Consider the following 24,243-nt stretch of genomic DNA (forward strand, 5'->3'; position numbering starts at 1 on the left):
CCCAAAGTCCACTGTATTAAACAATGATTCTGGAGCTGTTAATAGGTGTTTCAAAAAGAGAATTCCCTGGAAAAATAAGTCCTGGAAAACCCATGTTAAACGGGACAGACTTCCTCATCATAAACTTCTCAGAATCCTTCATATGCTAATGTGAATTGTAAAGATACAAAGGTACATAGAATCTACACATTTATTTAACCACAGCGCTTTTGTTTTTAATGCATCTTGCAATACTAATATGCCACAAAGCACACTTTGGGTAATGCTGGCTTAGAAGAATGAAATTAGGGCCTGTAGCTAGAAGGGGAACTCATATTTGGTGCAGCAAGAACTCCATTTAGCCCTGTGTACATCAGTCTTCTTTCCAGCTTCTCTTCTGAGGGCAGATTCTATCATTGTGTTAGGCAGAAAAAATGACCCCCAAAGATGTCTAAGTCCGTATCCCTGGGGCCTGTGATTATATGTTACTTTATATGGCAAAAAAGCACTTTGCGGATGTGATTAAATTAATAACTTTGAGATGGGGAGATTATCTTGGATTATCCATGTTGGTCCTGTCTCTTTAAAATCAGAGGACCTTTTTTGGCTATAGTTAGAGGAAATGTGACTATAGAAGGAGGGTCAGAGAGATAGGATGTGTAAGGGATTCTACCCACCATTGTTAGCTTTGAAGAAGGAGGAAGGAGATCATGGTCACGAAATGTGGGAAGCCTCTAGAAGCTGGAAAAGGTGAGGAAATAGACTCCTCTATATATTCTGTTTGACCTCGATCTTAGCCCACTGTCAGAGTTTTTTTTTTTTTTTTTTTTTTTTAAAGAAATCAAGCCAATAGAATGTATGTGTATGTATATGTGTGTGTGTGTGTGTGTGTGTATGTTCAGAGAGGGAATGATTTATTTTAAGGAATTGGCTCACGCAGTGTGAAGGTACAAGTCTGAAATCTGAAGAGAAGACCAGTAGGCTGGAGAGCTAGGAAAGAGATACAGTCTGTTGCCAGAGCCCTTCCTTGCTTATGAGAGGTCAGTCTTTGTTCTACTAAGACTTTCAACTGAGTGGATGAGGCCCACCCACATTAAGGAGAACAATCTGTTTTTAACTCAAACTTTGCTGATTTACATGTGAATCTCATCCAGAAAAACAGCATCACAGAAACATCCAGAATATTGTTTGACCAAATAGCTAAGCAGCATGGCCCAGTCAAGTTGATACATAAAATTAACCATTACATCCACTGAGACTTGTGTCAGACTTCTGACCTGCATAACTATAAATAATCAATTTGTGTTGTTTTCAGCTGCCCAGTTTGTGGTAACTTGTGACAGAAGCAATAAGAAGCTAGGACTCTCACCTACCCATCCTAGGCACCCTAGGCATCCTAGGCATTACTATCTGCTATAATGTAAGTGACTTCCTTTTGAGGACTTGGTCATCTGTCTCTCAGTTCTGGTTCATTTCTTTAATTCTGCCATCATCCACAAAGGATTTTGATGCTGACATAAATTACCAGTCCAAAATCACCCTCACAACTCCTGGACCTCCACAATTCTAACAACCTGCATTTCACTCCAGGTCAGCTGTCCACTCACATGATCTCATCCTTGGCCCTTTTATGTCACTCCAGTATTTTCTCTTCTTATCTTTCCATCATTCTCTCTCAGTTACACCGCACCAATTCTTTAATGTCTTCATGACTCCAGTTCCTTGCCCCTTTTTGTATACAGGTCTCTCACCCTCTCTTAATTTCATTTCTTTCTCCACTCAGTCTGGGCTTCCTTTGTTGATTACTTGAATTACTGTCTCACCGATACTATCACTTTGCCACAGTACAATCCTTCTAGATTAGCACAGACCATATACACCTCTAATACACCGCTTCTTGCCTACTATTAAATCATCTATAAAAATATAGAAAAACTTACCAAACAAAGCCCTTTAGCAATAGCTATGTAAACTAAATATATGAACAAACTATAAAACAAAGAATTGTGAAATTTCTATTCATTACATCATAAAAGGGAATTAATTTGGATGTCCCTCTTAAACAAAATGGACAGACAACGCCCCCAAGAGTTAGAGGAAGAGGTTGACTGACAGGTTCAGTGTCTGGCTTCAGGGTACACAAATTCTCCCTCCCCTTAAATTCATCATTCTGACAGGCATGCAACCTGTCAGGTATTCAAAGAGACACTCTCAGATGATTAGTCACTGCCTGTCTTACCCATTTCTCAGTGATGAAGACGGTACAAAGAAGCGCAACCTGGAGTCCACGAAAATATTCCGGCCCAGCAAAGAGGGAGCCTTACCCTGACTATGCAGGGGAAGATAATTCTGAAATGGTCTTTCTGCAAGAAACAGACAAAAATTGTGAAGGCTTTTGCTTAATTCCATCCAAAGTGTGAAGGGGACTTGGCCTCTATGAGACCTAAGGAGACGATGGACTGAAATAAAGGCAGAAATGCAAAGGGAGCTGGAGAAAAAAAAACTTCCCTCTTCCATTCACCTAAGGGGCTGTTCTTAAACCTTTATATAGCCATAGCCCTAGTTTCACCAGCTGGTGAAGTAGACGGTATCACACCTAGGTACCCCTGTGTTTAACAGCTGTGGTCCTCCACATACTGTGTTAGCAAGGAATGTTGTTTCTTCAAGGTACTCCTTCCTGATATGAATTCCCAGCAGAGGCAACCGCTGTCCAAGTAATTGTTCTTCCTTTCTTTTTTCTTTTCCTTCCTTCCTTCCTTCCTTCCTTCCTTCCTTCCTTCCTTCCTTCCTTCCTTCCTTCCTTTCTCTCTCTCTCTTTCTTTCTTTCTTTCTCTCTTTCTTTCTTCCTTTCAACAGAGTCTCATTCTATCACCAGGCTGGAGTGCAGTGGTGCGATCTCGGCTCACTGCAACCTCCGCATCCTGTGTTCAAGCAATTCTTCTGCCTCAGCCTTCTGAGTAGCTGGGACTATAGGCATGTGCCACCAAGCCCAGCTAATTTTTGTATTTTTTGTAGAGATGGGGTTTCACCGTGTTGGACAGGATGATATCAATCTCTTGACCTTGTGACCCCCCCAACCTTGGCCTCCCAAAATGCTGGGACTACAGGCATGAGCCACTGTGCCTGGCTGCAGTTGCTCTTTATGTAAGGCACTGGTTGTAGAATAAACCCTGGTATTCCCCCTGGACTAAAGGACTCCTTTCTTGTTATCAAAGATGCTGGCTGCTCCAGAGATGGGCATCATCACCCTTGCTTTTGCTGCTGTTACTGCCACTCAAAAATGTAGGCTCACTGTTGCTTGACGAATTCCTTCTCATACAAGTGGCTTCTGATAACCCAATGCCCCATTGGTACCACTCTCCTTCATGCCATATCATCTCCCTGTTTCACTCCAGTCCACCTCCATGAGCCAGGGCCATTCACCTCTACCCCTAGGGCTGGTCCAGGCCTCCTCTTGCCTTTGAGTCCAGAACAGACAGAATTTTGTCCCTGAGTGGGGGAAGAAGTCCTTATCACTTGATCCAAACTTGTACCCTCTGAAAACAATCAATCTTCCTCAGGATTAACCTCTTTTTCAGTTGAATGATAATAGCAGCATTAATTTCCTTCAGTGAAAACATCTCTCCAATGATAATATATGGTCTGATTTCATGAGCTCAACAGATTAGTGCAAAATAATATAGTAATGGTACATATTCCAAAGTCTGAGTTATTCAGTCTTATCTATGGTTACTTTGCAAAATTTTAATCAATAGTTTTTTGGAATTAAAAAGATAAAAAATAAAATAAATGCAGGGTGACTGAGCTCAGTGTCTGCATCTTGGTTATTCTCCAACAGCACGTCTAGAAAGAGATCTTTTCTTTAAGGTTGAGTAAATTAAAAATAAACAAAATGATAAATAAACATGGGTTCAATGAAAAAAATGTGTCTCCCAAAGGATGAGAAGCAATATTCTGAGGAGTTGGCAGTAAGCTTTGATATGAAAAAGATTTGCTTCAGGAGACAGGGGAAATAGTTTGTGATATTTGCTTCCTGTTTTCAATATGGCTTAAAAAATACAAGTAGCTGTTAAAGAAGAAGAAACTCGTTATGAGAACAGACCAAGTGTCAAATAGTTTGGTTTAATAAGCATTTATAAAGCCGAGCTGTTTTCCTATTCCTTCAGTGGTGTTTGTTCAGTCTTATTTGCCGGATCCGTTACTCTTTTCTATGTTTAAATGTTTGCATGTCCTAGGCTCAGTCTAAGAGGCCCTTTTCTCCATCTGAACTCAAGCCTGTGTGATCCCATCTGCTCCTATGACTTCAAATGTCATCAAATGGTGTTCACTTCCAGCTTGGTATCTCTGGCTTGAGCCTCTGCTCTGAACTCCAGACTCATCTATCCAACTGTATATAATCTGTCTCCACTGGATGTTTAGTTATCCTCTCAAGCTTTCCATGTCCAGAATGAAGGTGTTTCCTATCCCTGTGTTAATGATCATTTGCGTGGTTTGTTCTTGTAGAAATGTCTGTTTATACACTTTGTCCATTTTTAAATTGGGTTATTTGGCTTTTTCTATTGAGTTGTAATAGTTCTATTTTTTGTTGTTATTGTTGGAGACAGGTTCTCACTGTTGCCCAGGCTGAGGTGCAGTGGAGCCATCATAGCTCACTCTAACCTCAAATTCCTGGGCTCAGGCGATCCTCCTGCCTCAGACTCCCCAAATGCTGGGACTACAGACGTGAGCTACCATGCCAGGTCTAGTTTTAATAGCTCTTTATGTATTCTAGACACAAGTCTTTTCTCATATATATGATGATATAATTTGGGGAGCTGTCTTCACAGATAAAGAGAAAATTGTAGTTTTGATTGCTCAAGGAAGTTGTGCATAATAGGAAGTGCAAAGAGCAAATGATGACACCCAAAGTGAAGCAAAAATTTAGGGAGTGGGAAGAAAGAAATAACAGAAAAATCATCTCGGATTTTGTTTTCAGAGAGGGAGAAGAAAGCACACCCAAGAAAACTGAAAAAAAAAAAAAAAAAAAAAAAAAAAGAAGAGAATTTCAAGAAATGAGTCATCAATACCATTAGATGTAGTAGAGAAGTGTGGTAACTGGAAGGTTGAAAAATATAGATAATCAATTACACGCCACTAGTGATCTTCGTCTGAACAGTTCCAGTGGAATGTGGGGACAGAGGCAGGGTTTGTTGGACTGAGGAGTGTATGGATGGTGAGACAGTGGATGCAGAAAACAGAGACAGCCCTTTCCAGGATTTCAAACAAAAAGCAACAGAAAGAAATTGGAGGTTAGCTAAACGGGAGAAAAGAGTTGCAAAAGCTTAAGTATGCTTAGAAAATGAGGGCAAAGAGTCCATGTAAGTGGAGATGTTGGGTAAATAATACAGATAAGTTCCTTGTAGAGCAACATTGTACTGCTGGGTGTATGATCCATTGCAAAGAGGAAGGTGTTGGTCTTAAATTGGAGGAGAGATCTCACTTACCCTAAAATATAAAGAGAAGGTAAAGATGCTGAATTAGTCAGCATTTTTTGTTTGTTTTACCAAAACCCACAGAAACTCAATTCAGCTATGGCAGAAATAACTATCACCAATATCTAGTTGTCTTCCACTCCAGGTTCATGGAAGACCACATTTTCTAGTCCCCTTGAAGTTCAGCAGGCATATGTCTCTTCTAGCTAATGACATGTGAACGAAAGAAATGAGAGTGGCTTCCAGGCTTAGACAATGAAAAGTCCATGAGGGATTTTTAAAGCCTTCTTCTCCCCATGGCATTGTGACAGTGGGGCAAGCCTCAGGTAGAGATGGTGAAGCCATAAGACCGAGGCAGCTCGGAGCCCTGAGAAATCAAATGGAGGGCCTTGATTCTGAATTGCCCCTTGGAACTGCAGTGCACTATGTGACAGCGAGAAATAAACCTCTGTTGCTCTAAGCCACTGAAATATGAGTGTCTTTACAACAGCATAATTAAGGTTATTCTGGTTAAATCCTAACCTAAGGGAAAAAAAATAAACTACACTGGCACTCAAGAAAGAGTCGAATGACCTAGATATCTAAATAAGGGTAAGATAGAGATGAAACTGGGCAACTGGAACCACTAACTCAAACTGAGTCCAACAAGATGATGTACAAATCTTTAACAGGAAGTCCACTGCAGGAATGACCAATGAGATTTTTTATCATTGCCATACAGTTTGCCCCAGAAGGTTTAGAATTGTGAGTGCAAGTGTGTTGAATGGGCATCCATAAAGGTTTCTGAGGGTGACGTCAGGACAGAGATAAAAGGAAGACTTGAGCCAGATACCTATGCCTTCAGGGAAAATGGGAGAGTCACTGGGAGTTTGTAAGATTATAGATAAGAAGAAATAAAGGGTAATTTCACTGGATGACATAAATCTTAAAGAATGAGGTGCACAGGTGAGGAATTAATGGCTCCTGTTGCTCTAGAAGAAGGTAGTTCTCAACCCCAGACTCTAGAGAATGTGAGTATTAGATAAATGAGAACTTAAGGAAAATAGTATTTCATTTAAGATTTCATTTGAGACAAGACTATGGAAGACACAACAGAATATATTTGCCATAGAATGTAGACTGAAAGGGCAAAATTGAAACTAGAACAAAGCAGCCAACTGAAAATATGCTTTGGTGACAGTTCATAACATACTCGACACTGTACAAAATTGCATCCTTGAAAAAGAAGCAGACTTGAGAAATAATTCCAGAACACACAGAAAATGAAAAGTCCTGAATAGAATAAAAGGGATCTAACCTTTGAACAATAGATGTTTCTAAATAATTCGTGCTATGAAAAATAAGCAAGATGATATATGTAAAACTCTTAGTGAGTGCTCAAAAAATAGCAGACACAATTAATATTTTCATAAAAGAACGCAGGACAAATGTGCTGTTCTTTATTTGCACAGAAGCCTATACCAGCCCAGCAGGGTTTTGTACTGAGGCAGGTGCAGATCAAGGTGATGAGAACAAGTGTAAACCAACAAGGATCAAACATCTCAGATAAAATAAACAACTAACAAGCATTCTGAACTTCTACCTGAAGTTATAGTAAATGGAACCAAATTCCTTCTCAAATCCTTACTAATAAACCATGATAATATTTTCTCCATGGTCTTTCTGATTTGTCTTAATCCCTTTTCTAAGAAAAGTGTAATTTTTTAAGGTGATGTTAAAAAGGCAGGCATTAGTGATTTTTTATGTTTGAAGTCATGCATTTGAGGACTGGAGTTAAAAATTGTGAGAGGGGATTTTTTTTTCATTGACTATAACTTACTTGATAATTGGTGGGTGGTGAATATTTTAAGCAAAAATGGTTTTATAGTTTTCAATACATAAAGAAGTGTTTTCTTTTTGAATATGAACAATGTATCGAAACAGAGTAGAAGAAAAAAAACCTTCATCTAAGAAACATGCCTTTGTTTAGAGATGAAATGGGTAGGTTCAGTTTTGGTAAAATTAATGAAAACATCTAAACCCAGAAAAACCTTTAATAAAATATTAAATTTCAGTGCTGGGGCATTATATTCAATAACATGGTATAGCCCTGAGTTAAGGAATAATTTGAATTCTGAATTTTGAGAATGTCCCCCAACAGGGGCACATGTGCCTCTGACACGGTGGTGGGTACTGCACTGCAGGATCTTTAAGGAAGTTATGGACAAAGGGAGCAGGAACAAAATATATCATTAACAGCTGTTCGGCTGATCTCTCCACCTCTTCCAGCCAGCTAAGAGACTGAACAAAATGAAAACAATTAACACTCTGTCTACAAACTCAGGTTTATTGGAAAGTATTCAAACAAGCTCAACTGGTGGAAGAATAAAAAAAAATAATGCTCTGTTGTTTCAGATCTAATAGAAGACTTGGCTTAAAATGCACCCATCAAAAGTAAATAAGCTGAGAGGGTATTCTGGAAACATAGTGACTGAATACAGAGTATTGCTCATTCTTTTCCAATCCCTACTTCTATATCTTTATCTTAGAAGCTTATTATTTAGCTTTTCATTTACTTTTAATTTATCTGAAATTAAACACGCACTCCCACTCCCCACCCCCCATTCCCATCCACACACACTAGAGATGAAATCTGTGCTTTTACAACTTTGATTGTCTTTGATTCCAATACCTATATTAATAGTCCATTATTTATCCACTGCCACACCTGTCATTACAAATGTTTTCTGTAGGTAGGTCTGTTTCTAGGCTTTACATTCTATTTCATTGGTCCAGTTTTCTCTTTATGCATCAGCACCACAGTATTTTAATTAGTTTGCTTTAATATTTGGTGGGGTAAGTACCCTTATTCACTGTCTTTTCTTTCCATCTTATTCTTTTTTAATTAAAAAAAAATTTCTTTCTCATTCTTTTTACTTCACTTTCCCAAAATTGGTATGTTGTTTTTGCTCTTTACCCTGCAAATTTTGTGGGGAAAAATGTTCAAATTGCATTGAATTTATAGACTAATTCTGAAAGAATTGCCATCTTTACAATAATGAGTCTTTCTATTTATGAACTTAGTAAAACTTTCCATTTATTGTCTTTTGCCTTCAATAAAAATTTTATCATTTCCTTCATAGTAGATCTTTATATATTCTGATTATGTTTTCAATACATAAAGAAATGTTTCCTTTTTGAATATGACCTTTATTATGAAAAATAAATAAGAAAAGCACAACCCAACGAAAAATGGGCAGAAGCTATGAAGAGACAATTCTTACAAGTGAGATTCTGTGGCCTGTATACATATAAGAATATACTTTACTGGTAATCAGGAGAATGCAAATTAAATCAAAATACCATTTAATTGGCAAACACTAAGAAGTTTGAGAGTATCAAATGTTGGAAATGATTTTGAACCTTTAAACTCTACTGATGGACATACAGATTGATATATACACTGATGAATATAATTTAATATGGTTGAAAATGTTCATACATTGCTTCCCGGTAATTCTATTTCTTCCTCTCAAGTAACTACTGCACAATTTGAAAGATACTTATTATTGGGAAAAAGCTAAAACAACTTTACCTTCGTAAAGGAATAGCTAAACTATGGTTTATACAAGGGAATTCTGTTCAGCAGTTGAAATAAAAAAAAAAAAAACATCAGTTCTCTATTCAAAGATATATTGTGATTATATTGTGATGGATAAAAACTGATTGCAAAAGTGAGACACAATGTATGTAGTTTTTTAAAACACAAAATAATAGTATATTTTTTAAATGGATACACATACAAATAGTAAAAAGAACAAAAATTTACCAAGCAATGACAAGCATCAATTTTAGAACAGTAGTAATCTCTGTGGAGGAAAAAAAACATGGGAGGAGAGAAGAAAGAAAAGGGCTAGGGCTTTCTGTAAAATTCACAGGACAAAAGAGAACTACAGCAAATATGGCAATAATTAAATTCAGTCAAATATGGGTATGGTATACAGGTGTCAATATTTTCTGGAATTTTCCCTGTGTTTGACTATTTCATAATTCATTAAAGACTTAGATTTAGTGCTGATGTAATCATAGATATTTAGATGCAGTAACACAGCAGACTTCTCTCTTTTATATATAAACACAAAATAATTTTGAATTTTTAAATAACTATAGAGGTTTCTAGAAATGCAGCTATGGTATAAATCAAGGTGAGGCTGAACTTTGATTTATTCAGAACTTTACCAATAATTTTTCTTATTTTAGAATACCATTCATGATGGCAATGATGCTCGTGGTGTTTGAATTACAATATAAAACACCTCTATCAGTTTGAATATGTAGCTGTTTGGATTCTATGCATGGGTTCGAGCAAATCATATTTCATTATCTCACTTAGGATAATCTTTCCTAAATATTAACATATTGAATTTCACACTACATCACTATAGTTTATTTATTCTATTTGTAACAATCATGAGTTTACCTCTACATGTTAGCCAGGGCATTATATTTATTTTTAAAAGATTATGTGTGAAGGTAGATGTTGCTTTCTATGGCATGCACTGCAGCATAGGAAGTGTCTGGAAGGGTTGGGAAGCACTTATCTGAGTTGGTCCTCCCATTTAGTACCACACAAAGGCTCTTCAAGGAATCAAGACCATCAGGACCGGAAGAGGTCTCCATCTTCTCTGCTGAAATTCTTATCCTGTCTCTGCTCTTCATCCCATTCTCAGTGCACACAAACCAGTGTTTCTTTTGCCCACAGATGAAATCTGAAAATTCCTTCTTCTTTATCATGCAGAGAAAATTTAAATTTTTATCTGTCTCATTTGCTATCATTCTAGACTAGTTCTGGAGACCCTCTTGCAAAAATTAAAAGATTCATGAAGGAACTTCTCCCATTAAAAGTCACTTTATCTCCCCAAGAAACAATGTACTCTGCCCATCTAGAATGAAAACTGCTGCAAATTTTATAGGGTACAGTTTATAGAAATGTAAAGAAAACTTTTTAGAGAAAGTATGTCTGCATGGAAGGACTCCCTACTGTAAGAATGTCAATTCTTCCTAAATTGATATGTACACCAAAATAAAATCCAGGCGAATCAAACGTTAAACATTTTTTTAACATTTATAAAAACTAGATTATAATTAATTGAGATTGTTATGCAACTTATGAAAGGAGTAGGACATTCTGGTACAAAGGAAAAGGCAAGGGAAAACTTGACAATCGAAAGTTAACATCACTGTATTTAGGAAAAATCAAACTGGTTACAATGTTTATAGCAATTATGAGAGCATAAGCTTATATCTTGATGAAGAGCTCATAAAAGTGCAAAGAAAGCAGAACAATTTCAACTAATAAAGATGTGAGAACTAAATTTGGACAATTAACTAAAAAAGAAATACCACTAGTTAATAATTACAGATAAAGTGTCTAAACTCTAATAGTCAAATGAATTTGGATTTCAAAAAAATAAGACTTTATTTTTGCTACCAAACTAGCAAGAATTTCTCTTTAAATGTGTAATACACTGGTTAGTGAAGTAAGTAGTCTTATGCATCACAGAGAGAGATAAAAATGTAACTTTTGGTAGTTATTAATAAAGACCCTTAACATAGTTCAAATGTTTCAGCTTAATAATTCTATTTTGGGGAATTTATTCCAAGGAAATAATCCTAAAACCACATACAAAATTATTAATTGTAGCATTAATTTTAAGATCAAAATTTTGGAAAAAATCAACACAGTGGGGTAAACTTACTCTAAGGAGTATGTAGTTATTTTATATTATGTTTAAAATGTCTGTACGATAACATGGAAATGCTTCTAAGAGTAACATAAAAGCACTGTTGGTCAGTAAAAATATTAACATGTCTAACTTCATTGGTAATTAGGGAAACCATTCAGATGAAATGAGATATCACTCTACAACGAACAAGTTGGCTAAAATTAAATAGACGGAAAATACCAATGTTGATAAGGTTGTAGTACAATGAGAAACCCTCATGCATGGCTTATCAGAGTGTAAGCTGGTACAACTGCTTATCTGACAGTACTTAATGAAGTTGAAGATATGCATACGCAGTGGCCCAGCAATTCCACTCATAGATGTAGAGCCCAGAGAAACCCCTGCACGTGAGCACCAGAGTACAAGAATGTGCAAGAATGCCCATGGCATCAGTGCTTGGGATAGCCTGACACAGGTAATGCCCACCTCCAGTTGAATGGATAAATTGTGCTAAAAGACAGATATAATAAAATGAACAAATGAGAACTAAACCTCACAAGGTACATTGTTTTCACCAATACAATGTTGAGTGAAAGAAGCAAAAGAATTTGTGTTTATGATTCCATTTATTCAAAATTCAAAAATTGAAAAATGGAAGGATTTTCTGGGTCTAAGAGTGTCTGATTTCTTGACCAAGGATGTAATTAGATGGTGATGGCTTTATAATAATTTTTAAAAACTGTGCATACTTATTTTTATATACTGTGTAATGTATGTTATGTGTTATGGGTCAAATTGTGTGCCACTCCCCAAAACACACACACACAAAGATACGTTCAAGTTCTAATCTCCAATACCTCAGCATGTGAATTTACTTGGAAATAGGGTTGCTGCAGGTGTAATTAAGTTATGTTAAAATCATGCTAGAGTAAGGTTTTTCCTTATTGCCGTATGACTGGTGTTCTTATAAGAAGATGACCATGTGGAGACACAAATGAGACAGCCAAGTATAATGGGGTCCCCAGAGACCCTCCAACCAACCTGCACACTGGGAGAATGGGATGGAGCTATGGAAGTTCCTGCCGTTTGCAGTGGAGAGCAGCCTGGCCTCTCCTGTTCCTGGGTGGTAACCTGGGATTCAGTCTGTGAGATGGGGCCTGTTAACAGGAACCCCTCTCACTTTGCTGAGAGTCTTTTTCCTTTTTGTTGAATAAAGTCTGTAACCACTCATCCTTCAAAGTGTCTGCATGCCAAATTAACCTGGTCATGTGACAGGAACCCGGATTTTCCTAAAACACAGAGACACAGAGAGAATGCCATGTGACGGTGAAGGCAGAGACTAGAGTGATAGGTCTACAAGCCAAGGACTGCCAGCCATCAACAGAAGGTAGGAGAGAGCTCTGAGGCAGATTCTCCTTCAAAGTATTTGGAAGAAACCGACACTAGACACTTTAATTTTGGACTTCTAGTCTCCAGAGGTGTAGGAGAATAAATTTCTGTTGTTTTAAGCTACCCAGTGTGTGGCATTTTGTTAGGGCAGCTCTTGGAAACTAATACATTGTATTTTCACATTAAAAATATATTCAAAGCTCCCAGGAATTTATGTTTCTGATCTCTAATTTATTGAATAAATCACAAAATCTAAAATAAAAAAGTAGTCAAATCATTGTACTTTGTATATTTCCTGGAAAAGTTACACTGGCGACATAATTCAAGTATAAAAATAAGGAACTCCTATTCAGAAAAGGAAACCATGTAGCACATCTAGTTGTACCAACAGGTCAAAGATCAATTGTAAATGTCCAACTGCATTAAAAAGTAAAGGATATGGTTTGTTCCAAGTTGGCCTGTAAGAATTTCATCCTGACCCTTTGATTCTCTTCCTTACTGGAAATTCTCCAGCGTCTGAAGTGACACTGCACATGGCTTCTGGGAAGACATTCTCATTCATTCCATTTCACTCTAGAGCAAAGACGAGCTGACCTGAAATAAGACCTGACCCAGAACTTCTCTAGGGCAGAATACTGATAAACACAGATGGCTTCATGAAACACCATCTTTGGTTACAGTTCTGCCTTCTACAAGTTACGAATACAGTCTCAGAGTTTACAGAGCAATGTACTCTTGGGTACCTTCCTTGGGGACTGATTTTGTATAGGATATTGAGCATGCTTGTAGGAGTTTTGGCTTTCTCAAATATGTTCCATATGATCAGCAGATGCCATAAATAAGGGCATAAAGGAACAATACATGGTGAACGGATTTTTTTAAAGCTAACAAAATGTAATGTTATCTTTTTACTACTTTCTGGTTTTCATACAGTAAAAGAGAGTAAACTACAGAAAAATTTTCCTTCAGAAAAGTAATATGAGGTAAAATAGAACAGTGATAAGGAATTTCCAAGCCAGGCTATCTGTTTTCAAACCTTGGTTCAACAACGAGGAAGGGGTCCCTGGTGGGCGAGAGCCCCAGGTGGGGAAGAACAATGAACAATTGTTCTGAGAAATGGGAAATCACAATGACTTCTTCCTGGCACAATGACCTTGTTCTGTGGGCACAATGACCTCCTTCAGCACAGCAGCTCCCTCCAGCACAACCCTATAAAACTTCGCTGCAGTTGCACCGTGCCTCTACCCAGCCTCTTCTCTGCTGTGCTGCCGGTTGCAACCTTGCAATGTATTTTCATACTTCTCTAATAAAACTGCCTTTCTTTACCTAGAACTGTCTTGGTAAATTACTTTACCACCTGTGACACTGACCCCAGCTAGTTGCACCTGTGACAACTAGCTGGTTGTACTTTTGGCCAATTATTAAACTCTCTGAGTAGAAATTTCTTCATCCATCAAATTAGGATAAAAACTGCACCTACTGCAAAGGATTACTTGGAAGATTCAATGAAGCAGTATATGAAAAGCATTTAGCCCAGAATGTTGCACATGGTTAAGAGTTTAATAAATACTAGTTACTAGCATAGTAATAGTAATAATAATAATAATAATAAGTCTCTACAGACTTGAAGTAGCTATAAAAAATTCCAGGAGAGTTGATTAATTAGAGTTGGCCCCCTAGGGGTCATTTGGTTCACCTCATTAAATTAGGCAGAGAAGGAAAATTTCAGCTTCTTGAGTTGACCGCTCTCACACTTAACATTTCGAATTAGAAAAACAAAATTCACTTAAGTTTTGTAGTCTGTTAAATAAGTGGGTTGGATTAAGTAATTCTAAGGAGTTTTTCAAGCACAAAAAGTTCGTATTTCTAACATCCTTTGTCAACCATAAATCAAACATTTTACAGTCTCTGAATCATTTTCTGTCTTTCAGTGAGTATTTCTACTATACCAGCTTCTACACCTTTTGATGAAAAGTATAACCTTTAGGCTAGTTTGGGGACTAAAGTCGTGTGTGTGTGTATGTGTGTGTGTGCACGCACATGCATATTTGGTGGTGGTGGTACTGTGTTCCAAGAAAGCCTCACAGACTTGGGCAGCCCTAATACTGTAATTTCAGTCAAAGGGATAGGAAATTTCCATACCACTGAAGTTTACTTGCATCAAACTTTTAGGTTCATCTGCTATGAAAGAGAAGAAAAGTATTATTTTGTGGAATATTCAAAACGGTTGATTTTTAAAGAGTCAAAGTTTGTGATATAACATTTGCTTTTAATGATATTAGCAAATATCATTGTTATATTGATAAAAACGACTTAGTTATAGAAATCTCTTGGTATTTCCAAGTCCACCTGGGAGTAAGAAGCAAAATTCAGCAAGGCTCCAGCATTCTGGCACAAATCCTTCCTTCTCCTCCCATGGGTACCTTTGCTGGTTATCCAGGAGATGGCAATGTTGCTTCAAGGGAATGGCTTCCACCAGGCCCAGGAAGGGAGCCTGGGGACAAAGAGGTTGAGGGCTGGGGATACTATATGGCAGTCAGAAGTTAAAAGAGAAACAGTGAGAAAAGTCTTATTTAATGAACCTTAGGAATAATGACAAAACCCGTTTAAATAATTGTCTTCCTCAATTTCCCTTTATAGGGGCGAATGTGAACATGAAGACCAACAACCAAGATGAGGAGACGCCCTTGCACACGGCTGCCCACTTCGGCCTTTCAGAGCTGGTGGCCTTTTACGTGGAACACGGGGCCATAGTGGACAGTGTGAATGCCCACATGGAGACCCCCCTGGCCATCGCCGCCTACTGGGCCCTCCGCTTTAAGGAGCAGGAGTACAGTACAGAGCACCACCTCGTCTGCCGCATGCTGCTTGACTACAAAGCCGAAGTCAATGCCCGGGATGACGACTTTAAATCTCCCCTCCACAAGGCAGCCTGGAACTGTGACCACGTGCTCATGCACATGATGCTGGAAGCTGGCGCCGAAGCCAATCTTATGGATATCAACGGCTGTGCTGCCATCCAGTACGTGCTGAAGGTCACCTCCGTGCGCCCTGCTGCCCAGCCTGAAATCTGTTACCAGCTCCTGTTGAACCATGGTGCCGCCCGAATATACCCTCCCCAGTTCCACAAGGTGAGGCTCTGCCCAGTGGTCAGGAGGTTGAGGGAGATTCAAATGGTGGCCCTGTCTGAAATCTCCAAGTAACTGAAGCTTGTTTGAGGCTTGAGTCCTGGGCTAACTACTTCTGATCCTCTTTGACCTTCCATTACATACCTAATCCTAGCTGTCTCCTCATCTCATCCTAGTCTAGGTTTGCTTGAAATTGGGTGTGACAGCTAGAATGAGAACAAGAGTAGCAAATAATTTTTTATACCTTGTGTGAACACCAATGCACTGGTGGCTTCCTGGGGGACTGAGGTAAGTCTGCCAGAAAGGTGAATAGTGTTAGACAGGCATACATTTGCCATCTTTTAAACAGAATGACTGATCTAAAGATGACTCAGTCTGCTTTGAAATTAGCTTGTAGCCATGAAAGGGCCACCCGATTTTCCAGTTTAATGAAAGCTGACATTTATTAAGTACTAAAAATTATATTTATTATATATAATAAATAAGCACACTGTTACAAGAATTTTGTATCTCTTAATTCTTACAATAATCATACAAGGTATATATTATTATTGCCCCTATTCTACAGAGGAGGAAACTGAGGCACAGTTAAGTAAATTACCTGAGCTTCCACAGTGCCAGTGCCAGGATTCAACCTTAGATATTTTGGTTCCAGCATCTATTCTTATGATATCACACTGCACAGTTTTTCTTAATAACAGTCGTAATCTCAAACAGACTCGTAGGGACCAGTTGCTAACAGTATTGATATGACTAAGACATGGGACCTATCCTCAAGAAGCTTAGAATCTAGCAGATGAGACAAACAAATAAAGGGGTAATTTTAATAGGCTGTGATAAATGATAAGGTAGAAGAATAATGAGTGCTACAGAAATATGGAGGAGAGCGAATTTTGCATAGTTTTTTTGCTGGTAATTTGGAGGCCAAAATGCATTTTATCTGAAAATAAATCAAATAGTACTGTACTTAGGATTCTCCCTTACTCTAAAAATTTAACAAGAAGAAGAGTTTGAAGTATACAACAGCTGACTAAGTAGGCCACAGAAAGCAAATTAACAGATGTTTTTCTGAATTCACAGCTTAAGTTCTACTTCTTACCTGGGTAAAATGTCAGGGACTCGTCTGAAGTCCTGCAGTGTGAGGCTCAGTTAGAAGAAAAGTTCTACTAGAGAATTTAAGGGTAGTTCATTCAGTCAGGACAAATTCCAGATGGACAAACCAGAGAACTTTCAAATGAAGATTTGATGGATTCAGCAATTCCTGTGATCTCAGTAAGGAATTTTCTCTTGGTTGTCAGGATGTTAATGGAAGATTAACTAATTCTTCTTTTAAAATTGTATGTAAAACCCAGAATGTCATGAATTTTTACAAAACTTTCTTAGAGAACTATAAATGATTAAGACGAGGAATAGAGTAAGAAGAATGTTACAATAACTGTCCTGTGTTGAGCTCTAAATAGGTTTTATACAGATTATTTCGTTTTATTTTTATAATTGACTCTGAGGTAGGCACTGGCATTATTCACATTTAAAAGGCGATTAAGCTAAAGCTAATAGTCTTAATATATTTTCATCAAGTCACACAGAGTAAGTGTCAAATTCACTCATTTGTTTATTTAACAAATATTTACTAGACACCTCCAAAGTGTCGAGCACTGTTTTATTTGCTGGAGGTAGAGCAATGAACCAAAGGCCTTCATGAAAGATACTTTCTAGTGGGAGACAGAAAACAAACAAAACAAAACCAAATAAATATACTCTGATATGTTAGGTACTATGGAGAAAAATCAGGGTAAAAAAAAAAAAAGAGAGAATGCCAGATTTTGTGTGCTACTTTAAGTTGATTAGAAAAAATAAGGATGTGGAGGAACAAGCCATGCAAACACCTGATGGGGAGGTGTGGAGAGCATTCCAGGCCTAAGGAAAAGCAGGTGAGAGGGTCCTGAGGTAGGAGAGGGCTAAGCATGTTTGAAGGAGAGCAAGGAAGCCACAGTGGCTGAAGTGGAGTGAGCAAGGGGAAGATAAATCCAAGAGGTATATATGTGGGTTGTCTGCAGACCATATGTGTGGCCTTGTAAGCTGTGGGAATGTTCTTGGTGTTTTACTCTGCATGGGAGAGGAAGTCACTGAAAGATTTTGAGTTGGAAAAAATAAAAATCTGATTTATATTCTAAAATGATCCTTTAGACTGCCTTTAAGAGAATAACTCTGAGTGGGGGCCAGCAAAGTTGTAATAATTTAGATGAGAGATGAGGGTAGCTTAGACTCACAGCAGAAATAGTGAGGGTGGTAAGAAGCACAGACTTTGGGGTCAAACTTGATTTCTGTCACTTACCTAAGAGTGTGACTAAATAAACTGCTGAAAGTTTCTGGGCCTCAGTTTCTTCCCCTGTTGAATGAGTGTACCCTGAATTTATGCCTTGGCAATAATATGCAGACTGAATCCTTCCCCAGAAGGAAGTTATTCCTACTCATAGCACATCACAAATATGCTCAAAGCCCAGAGGATGGTGCCAAACATTTCTTTCCTCTTTCTCTTGGACTTCTTTCAGTCCTTGCAGAGTCTCTTTCCCAGTTCCTCCCTTCAGTCTTATCCTGCATCTATAAACATCTCTATCTTTGTTTACTTCCATCTTTTTTTCTTACTTACATCTTGCTAAGGGCTGGTCATTCTTCATGATGTTACCTCTAGAAGACAAAAACATCTACCTCTGTAATACAGCTCACTTCACAAAGCATGATTTTCTGCATATTGTCGTTCAAAGACTACTTTCCTTCCAGGGAAAAGGATGGACAGGGACACAGGGCATGAAGGTGCCAGAGAAACATACTCTATCACTTTATCCATGATTAGTAATAGCCTTCTTGTAAGGTTGTTTTGAGAATTAAATGAGATAGTATTTGAGAAGTGGTTAGCACGGTGCCATGGGCATGGTAACCATTAAACAAATGATGGCTATGACTATTATTATTCTTACACATGTGTTGAGCAGGAGAATTGGTGCTCCTGGGCCTGGTTTACTATAGCAATCTTCCCAACCAGGAGCGACAGTATGTGTGTGAGTCCCTGCCCAGAGACTAAATGTTGAGTTGTATTCTGAAACTTGCTGTGGACTCCAGTAGTGGCATTCAACCCTGGTGTTTCCTTTTCTCCTCCTCTCAACATGTGCTCTTGGTCCAGCATAGGCATCTCCCCTGCTGGCTTTTCTTGATGGCTCCACCAGCCTGTAAAGTAGGCATACAATTGTGTGTTCCAACCAACTTTGTCCATGGTTAGCATTTTCTTATGCAGTTATTTTGTTCCTTTGAGTTCCTTTAGTTTGGCTGTATGCTAAAGAGATTAAGATAAGAGTTGGCTACTGGTAGATGGCTGGTATTACAAACAAACATTTTCGTTGCTACTCAACAGACTGTGTAGGAGAGCTGGACCTCTTCCAAAGGAAAAGCAAAGAAAAACTATTCAATTTACTATGTAGATGCTTCAAAGTGATTTAGAACAACTACTCCACAGTCTGACTTTCCAAAGAGAAAGTCATCTTTATGACAAGTAAGTGACTGACTCATTTATCCAGAAGATAAAGTGATTCATTCTTGTGTGGATGGGGAATTCAGTTTCCTTATTTACAAGGAACAAGGTCAGAGCTGAAGATGCTTTCTTCCAAACACAAAGCAAATTTGTAGAGGGTGTATTTCACTGAAAGCCAATGTGTAAATTACATAAGTGGGAGAAAAAAGAACTATAGGGTCTGCAATTGCTTTCCAGGGTACAAAAGGACGTTTGATTTTTTTTTTTCCTCCCAGCATAATTCAGAAGAAAGTGACACCCCAGGGAGCCAAGATTGGGTTTTCTTGTAGGGCAAGAAAGACATTTTTCTACAGGAGGAAAGGTAACATGAGGGTTTGGGGGAGGTGAGGATGATTTCTGCCATTGAACAATGCTGTGTATGAAGCTAGGCAGTTCTCTTTGATCATTAAGTACCTTTCTGAACACATATATATCAATATATAAGAGTGCAAGTGGCTTGAGAATGTTTATGCTGAAGTGACTTACAGATGATGTTTGGATGAGAAGAGAGGCAGGGAGACTTACCTTGAATCTCTTTTTTAATAGATTATGTATTAATCCATGATTTTGGGGTTGGATGATGAGGTGAGGTATCTAAATCTCTCTCCAGTAGTCACCACAGTAGAAATAGCTTTTTTTTTGTCTAATTGTTCCTCCATGAAGGGAGAATAGAGATGCCAGAGACTCATGAAGGTGAAGCTTACTGAGCATCTTCTGTTTTCTGGGCTGGGAAGGCCAAAAGGAGGCTGTGGTTTCTCCCTTTGGGGTCCACACCAGTCTGCTGTCTCATGTTTCCTTTGTCTCATGTTTTCATGAGGAAAATGCTACTAAAATAAAACCCCCACTAATCTCTGTCCCCAACCTTCTCACTTCACTTAACAGATTGATGAGTTGGGAGTCGGAGTTGAGTTAGCTTGCTTAACCTTGGGTCTAGAGGATCTTTGAATTCTTTGTTCGTTCATGTGGCAAGCTTCCAATAATAAACTCGGTCTGGCAGGGAGAGGCCTGCAATTTGGGGGCATAAATTCAGTTTAGGGGCAGAGTGTTAGAATCTGTGTATGGCCCCTAACTAAACATATGTAATCTATTTTATCAGTAATAAAGATGATATTCTGATCTCTGATTGTCATCTTCATTTCATTTTTTAATGGGTCCTACACTAAGAAGGGAAAATTATTTATTGGGCCTCTAATACTCTGCATGCTATGACACCAAGGGTCTTAAAGATGAGGACAGGCCAGCCCTAGCTACAACTTTTCGTTTATCCTTTATTTATCCCCCATAATCTGTTCCCTACCTGTTTCAGTCCACTCAACTCCCAGTGACTTAACCTTCTAATTCAATCTGCTAGTATTTAATCTGTCTTCATCTCTTGATCTTCACGACCCCCGTGATAACCTCACTTTGAATGCTTTCTTCATTTGGTGTCTTTTACTCTGACGTGTCTGGTTTTCTTTTGACTTTGGAGTCATGCAGACTTGAGTTTAAATCCTGACTCTACCATTTCCTAGCTAAAAGACCCAGAGGTTAAATTTTCTCAGCCTTTGGCCTTCAATCTCTGAAATGGGGATGATTATAGGACCAATCTCATAGGATTGTTGAATGGTTAAGCAAGTTAAAGTATATGAAGATTTAGCACAGTCTCTTGCACATAGTAAGTCCTCAAAAAATGGTAGCTGTTATTTTCCTTTCTTCCTCTCTCATGCCTACTAGGATTTCTGAAGCTGTAGGTAATGATCCTCTATCTTTTCCATTTATACCCATTTAGAGTGTCACTGAACTTCATGGCTTTAGCCAGCACATACTTTGTTGACACATAATAACTATATATTAGCCTTCTCATGGGAGCCGCTATTGTGTACATTTTTGGCTGATATGAATGGCTGGGTGCGGTGGCTCACACCTGTAATCCCAGCACTTTGGGATGCCTAGGCGGGCAGATTACTGGAGGTCAGGAGTTCAACACCAGCCTGACTAACATGGTGAAACCTCGTCTCTGCTAAAAATGCAAAAATTAGTCGGGAGTGGTGGCATGATCTGTAATTCCAGCTACTTGGGAGGTGAGGAAGGAGAATTGCTTGAACCCAGGAGGTGGAGGTTGCAGTGAGCCAAGATTGTGCCATTGCACTTCACCCTGGGCTAAAAGAGTAAAATTCTGCCTCAAAACAAAAACAAAAACAAAAACAAAACAAAACAAAAAAACAAAACTATCCTCCTCCTCATTATCTGTCCATCCCAGATTAGTATGTTCCTCATTTCTGTCAATCAGTGGCAACTCTGTTTGTCCTCTATCTCTGGCTTCCAAGTTGTATTCTTTCCTCCTCCTATCTGATTAATATTAAGCCCTAGACTTGTTCCTTCTCCCAGCTTCAGCCACCCTTCCTTCCCAGCACTAGCGCTGACGCCAGCCTAGGAGCCGGTTGGTGTACTTCCCATCAGCCTCCCCTCCACTCTCTGCCCTTGATGCACTGGTCTTCTCCTCTGTGCGTTGCTGATGGTGCTCAAGCAGCACTTGATGATCTTTAAGTAAGTCTTTTATTGCTTACTGACTTATATTGCTCTCTAACTCTTTGAAATTATTTGTGTCTTTTCTCTTCAACTAGGTTGTAAACTCCTTAAAGACAAAAAACAGGTCATAAATGTCCCAGAATTACTGTCATAGTACTACACCTGTGCTCAATAAAGGCTTCCTAAAGAATGGATAGGTTGAATATCACCTCTTCTTGTTAAGAGTGTATAATAGCCTCTTGTTCTCTGTCAAGTCAATCCCAAGCTCTTCAGACTGGCTTCCAGGTGTGCTGCCAGCTGGCTTCATCTTACCAGCTCTGACCTTTAGCCCTTCCCTGACTCCATCCAGGTTGGCCTCTTTACTGTCAACACACACAGACACACTCACACACACACACACATGCACACACTCTTACTTAGTTGGGTATTAAGATCATAGCCTTTCTGTCTGTGTTTTATCTGCGATCCCAAGACATTAGGTCTTTACCACCCTACACTGAAAAAGGCAATGCTAGACCACCTATGAGGAAGGTTGTCAAGCATCACATTTCCCTATGGAAGGAAAGTCGGTTTTATGATCTTTTGCTCAACAATAATAAGTTGAGGTTGAGATGGTCTGGGAAATTAGGAAGAAATGTCTTTGGAGAAAGTTGTTTAAGTGCAGAGGCATGCCTCTCTTCTAATGGTGAAGGATGGGCTTCCTCCTCACCTAACATGAAGTGAAAGGGGCTTTAGGAGGACCCCTTGGAGAAGTTGATTTATGTTTTCCAAAGTTTCAAGGGAAAAATGGGACTGATATGAAACTCATGATGAGAAAATTTAGAAGAGCAGGTCTGTGGCTGGAGCTGCTTGTCTGGTGGCAATGGAAAGAAAGATGATTAAACTAGGACTCAGGAGTGCCTTTTCCTGGCCACACCAAAAGTTGGTTAAGTGTATAAACATCCATCTAGTTTGATCTAAATGTTAAACTTAAATCTTTCTGTCTCCTGAAGGAAATTCTGGCCACTTTGACTCAGCTTTCGAGTATTTTTGGTTGGTCAATAAACTGTTAAGCAGAGTGTGCTAAGAGCGAACTGAATTTCATGTCGTCTTTTATTTGTTGATGAAAGGTAAAACACCAATAAGTGTGGTTTAGTACATGACACCAGTCCTCTGCAGGTATTCAACTGGGAAGATAACGAGGCTCAACTTGCATGTTACTCTGTAGTTTACTTTACCTCATGGTCACCAGCGAATCTAAGTTGATTGATTAACATAGAATTTTTTGATAAAATGTTCTGTAGAGCTGGAAGAGTTTCCCAGGCAGCTGGAAACGTATTCTGTGTCCAGTCTGTCTCAAAATTGCTTCAGTTATGTACAAAGGCAAAGTAATTCTTCGGTTCTCATCTTCTTTGTTAGTGACTCTTTTTCACTTGCTCGTGGAAGGTGAAAGAAATTGATCTGATTTTTATTAATCTGCCTATCTGCCATGGTGGCAGTGTACTGGAATACTTAAAGGCATGAGACTTCTTAAAATCATTTTAGCAATACAGGGAGCTTAATTAGTCTGTGGGTTCTGGGTTTTTTTTGTTTTTTGTTTTTTGTTTTTTTATTCTTACAGATAGGGTCTTGCTATGATGCCCAAGATAGCTTTGAACTCTTAGGCTCAAGCAATCCTCCTGCCTCAGTCTCCCAAGTAGCTGGGATTACAGGAACATGCTACCATGCCCACTGGTCTGTGAACTCTTGATGTCTCTGTGAGCAAAAAGAATGAACCATATATGTGCATCAAGCTAATGAAACTCTGTGCTTCCTCTGCAGGTGATACAGGCCTGCCATTCTTGTCCTAAAGCAATTGAAGTTGTAGTCAATGCCTATGAACACATCAGATGGAACACAAAGTGGAGAAGAGCTATCCCCAATGATGACCTGGAGGTAAATAATTGATTCCTTTCCTATAATTTTCACTATCGAGTACTTCCAGACTACTCTAGAAGTACGCAAAATTCTAATAAAACAGTTGGTTTTGAGAATGCCTTTACAGCCTATTCAAATGCAGTGAGACAAAGGGTTATAAAATACGAGTTTGAGAGTTAATATTTCCATCAAATATGTGGCATTAAGGAGTGTTTTGGGGAATTCCTCCATTTAAGGGCAAGTTGAATTAAGTATATAAAGGGAGCAGCTTTCCTTTCTTCTGATTAATTTAGATGAGTTAAATGATGGCATTTGGGATTACTCATATAGTATTTTTACTGGAATATTAAAGCGTTTTGTGTAGATTATTTCATTTACTTTTAAATATTGTGAAGTGACTATTAGGCAGGAAAGAGTTTTAAAAACCCTGTCTTGGGTCCTACAGAAAGCCATTGGCAGAGTCAAGTTCTCACTTGCAGACTTTCAGACTTCGCTACCTATGTATACCAGTCCTTCCCACTGAACATCCTTGGTTCTTGGTTTTAGAAGTCAAAGTCTGTCTCTAACACATGAAAGGTATCAGGCACAGGGTGCAGAGTTCA

At 38.6% G+C, this 24,243-nt stretch overlaps 1 protein-coding gene across 1 annotated transcript in view; it reads left to right on the plus strand.

Annotated features, from left to right (window-relative positions):
* Positions 1 to 24,243, plus strand: part of ASB4 (ankyrin repeat and SOCS box containing 4) — a 54,065-nt gene that overhangs the window by 26,744 nt on the left and 3,078 nt on the right. Inside the window, exons 3-4 of the mRNA XM_031665293.1 lie at positions 15,185 to 15,675; positions 23,546 to 23,659. Coding sequence (XP_031521153.1) covers positions 15,185 to 15,675; positions 23,546 to 23,659 — 605 coding nt within the window. The remainder of the gene's footprint in view (positions 1 to 15,184; positions 15,676 to 23,545; positions 23,660 to 24,243) is intronic.

This window comes from Papio anubis, chromosome 4, assembly GCF_008728515.1.
Source record: "Papio anubis isolate 15944 chromosome 4, Panubis1.0, whole genome shotgun sequence".
NCBI classification, from domain to species: domain Eukaryota; kingdom Metazoa; phylum Chordata; class Mammalia; order Primates; family Cercopithecidae; genus Papio; species Papio anubis.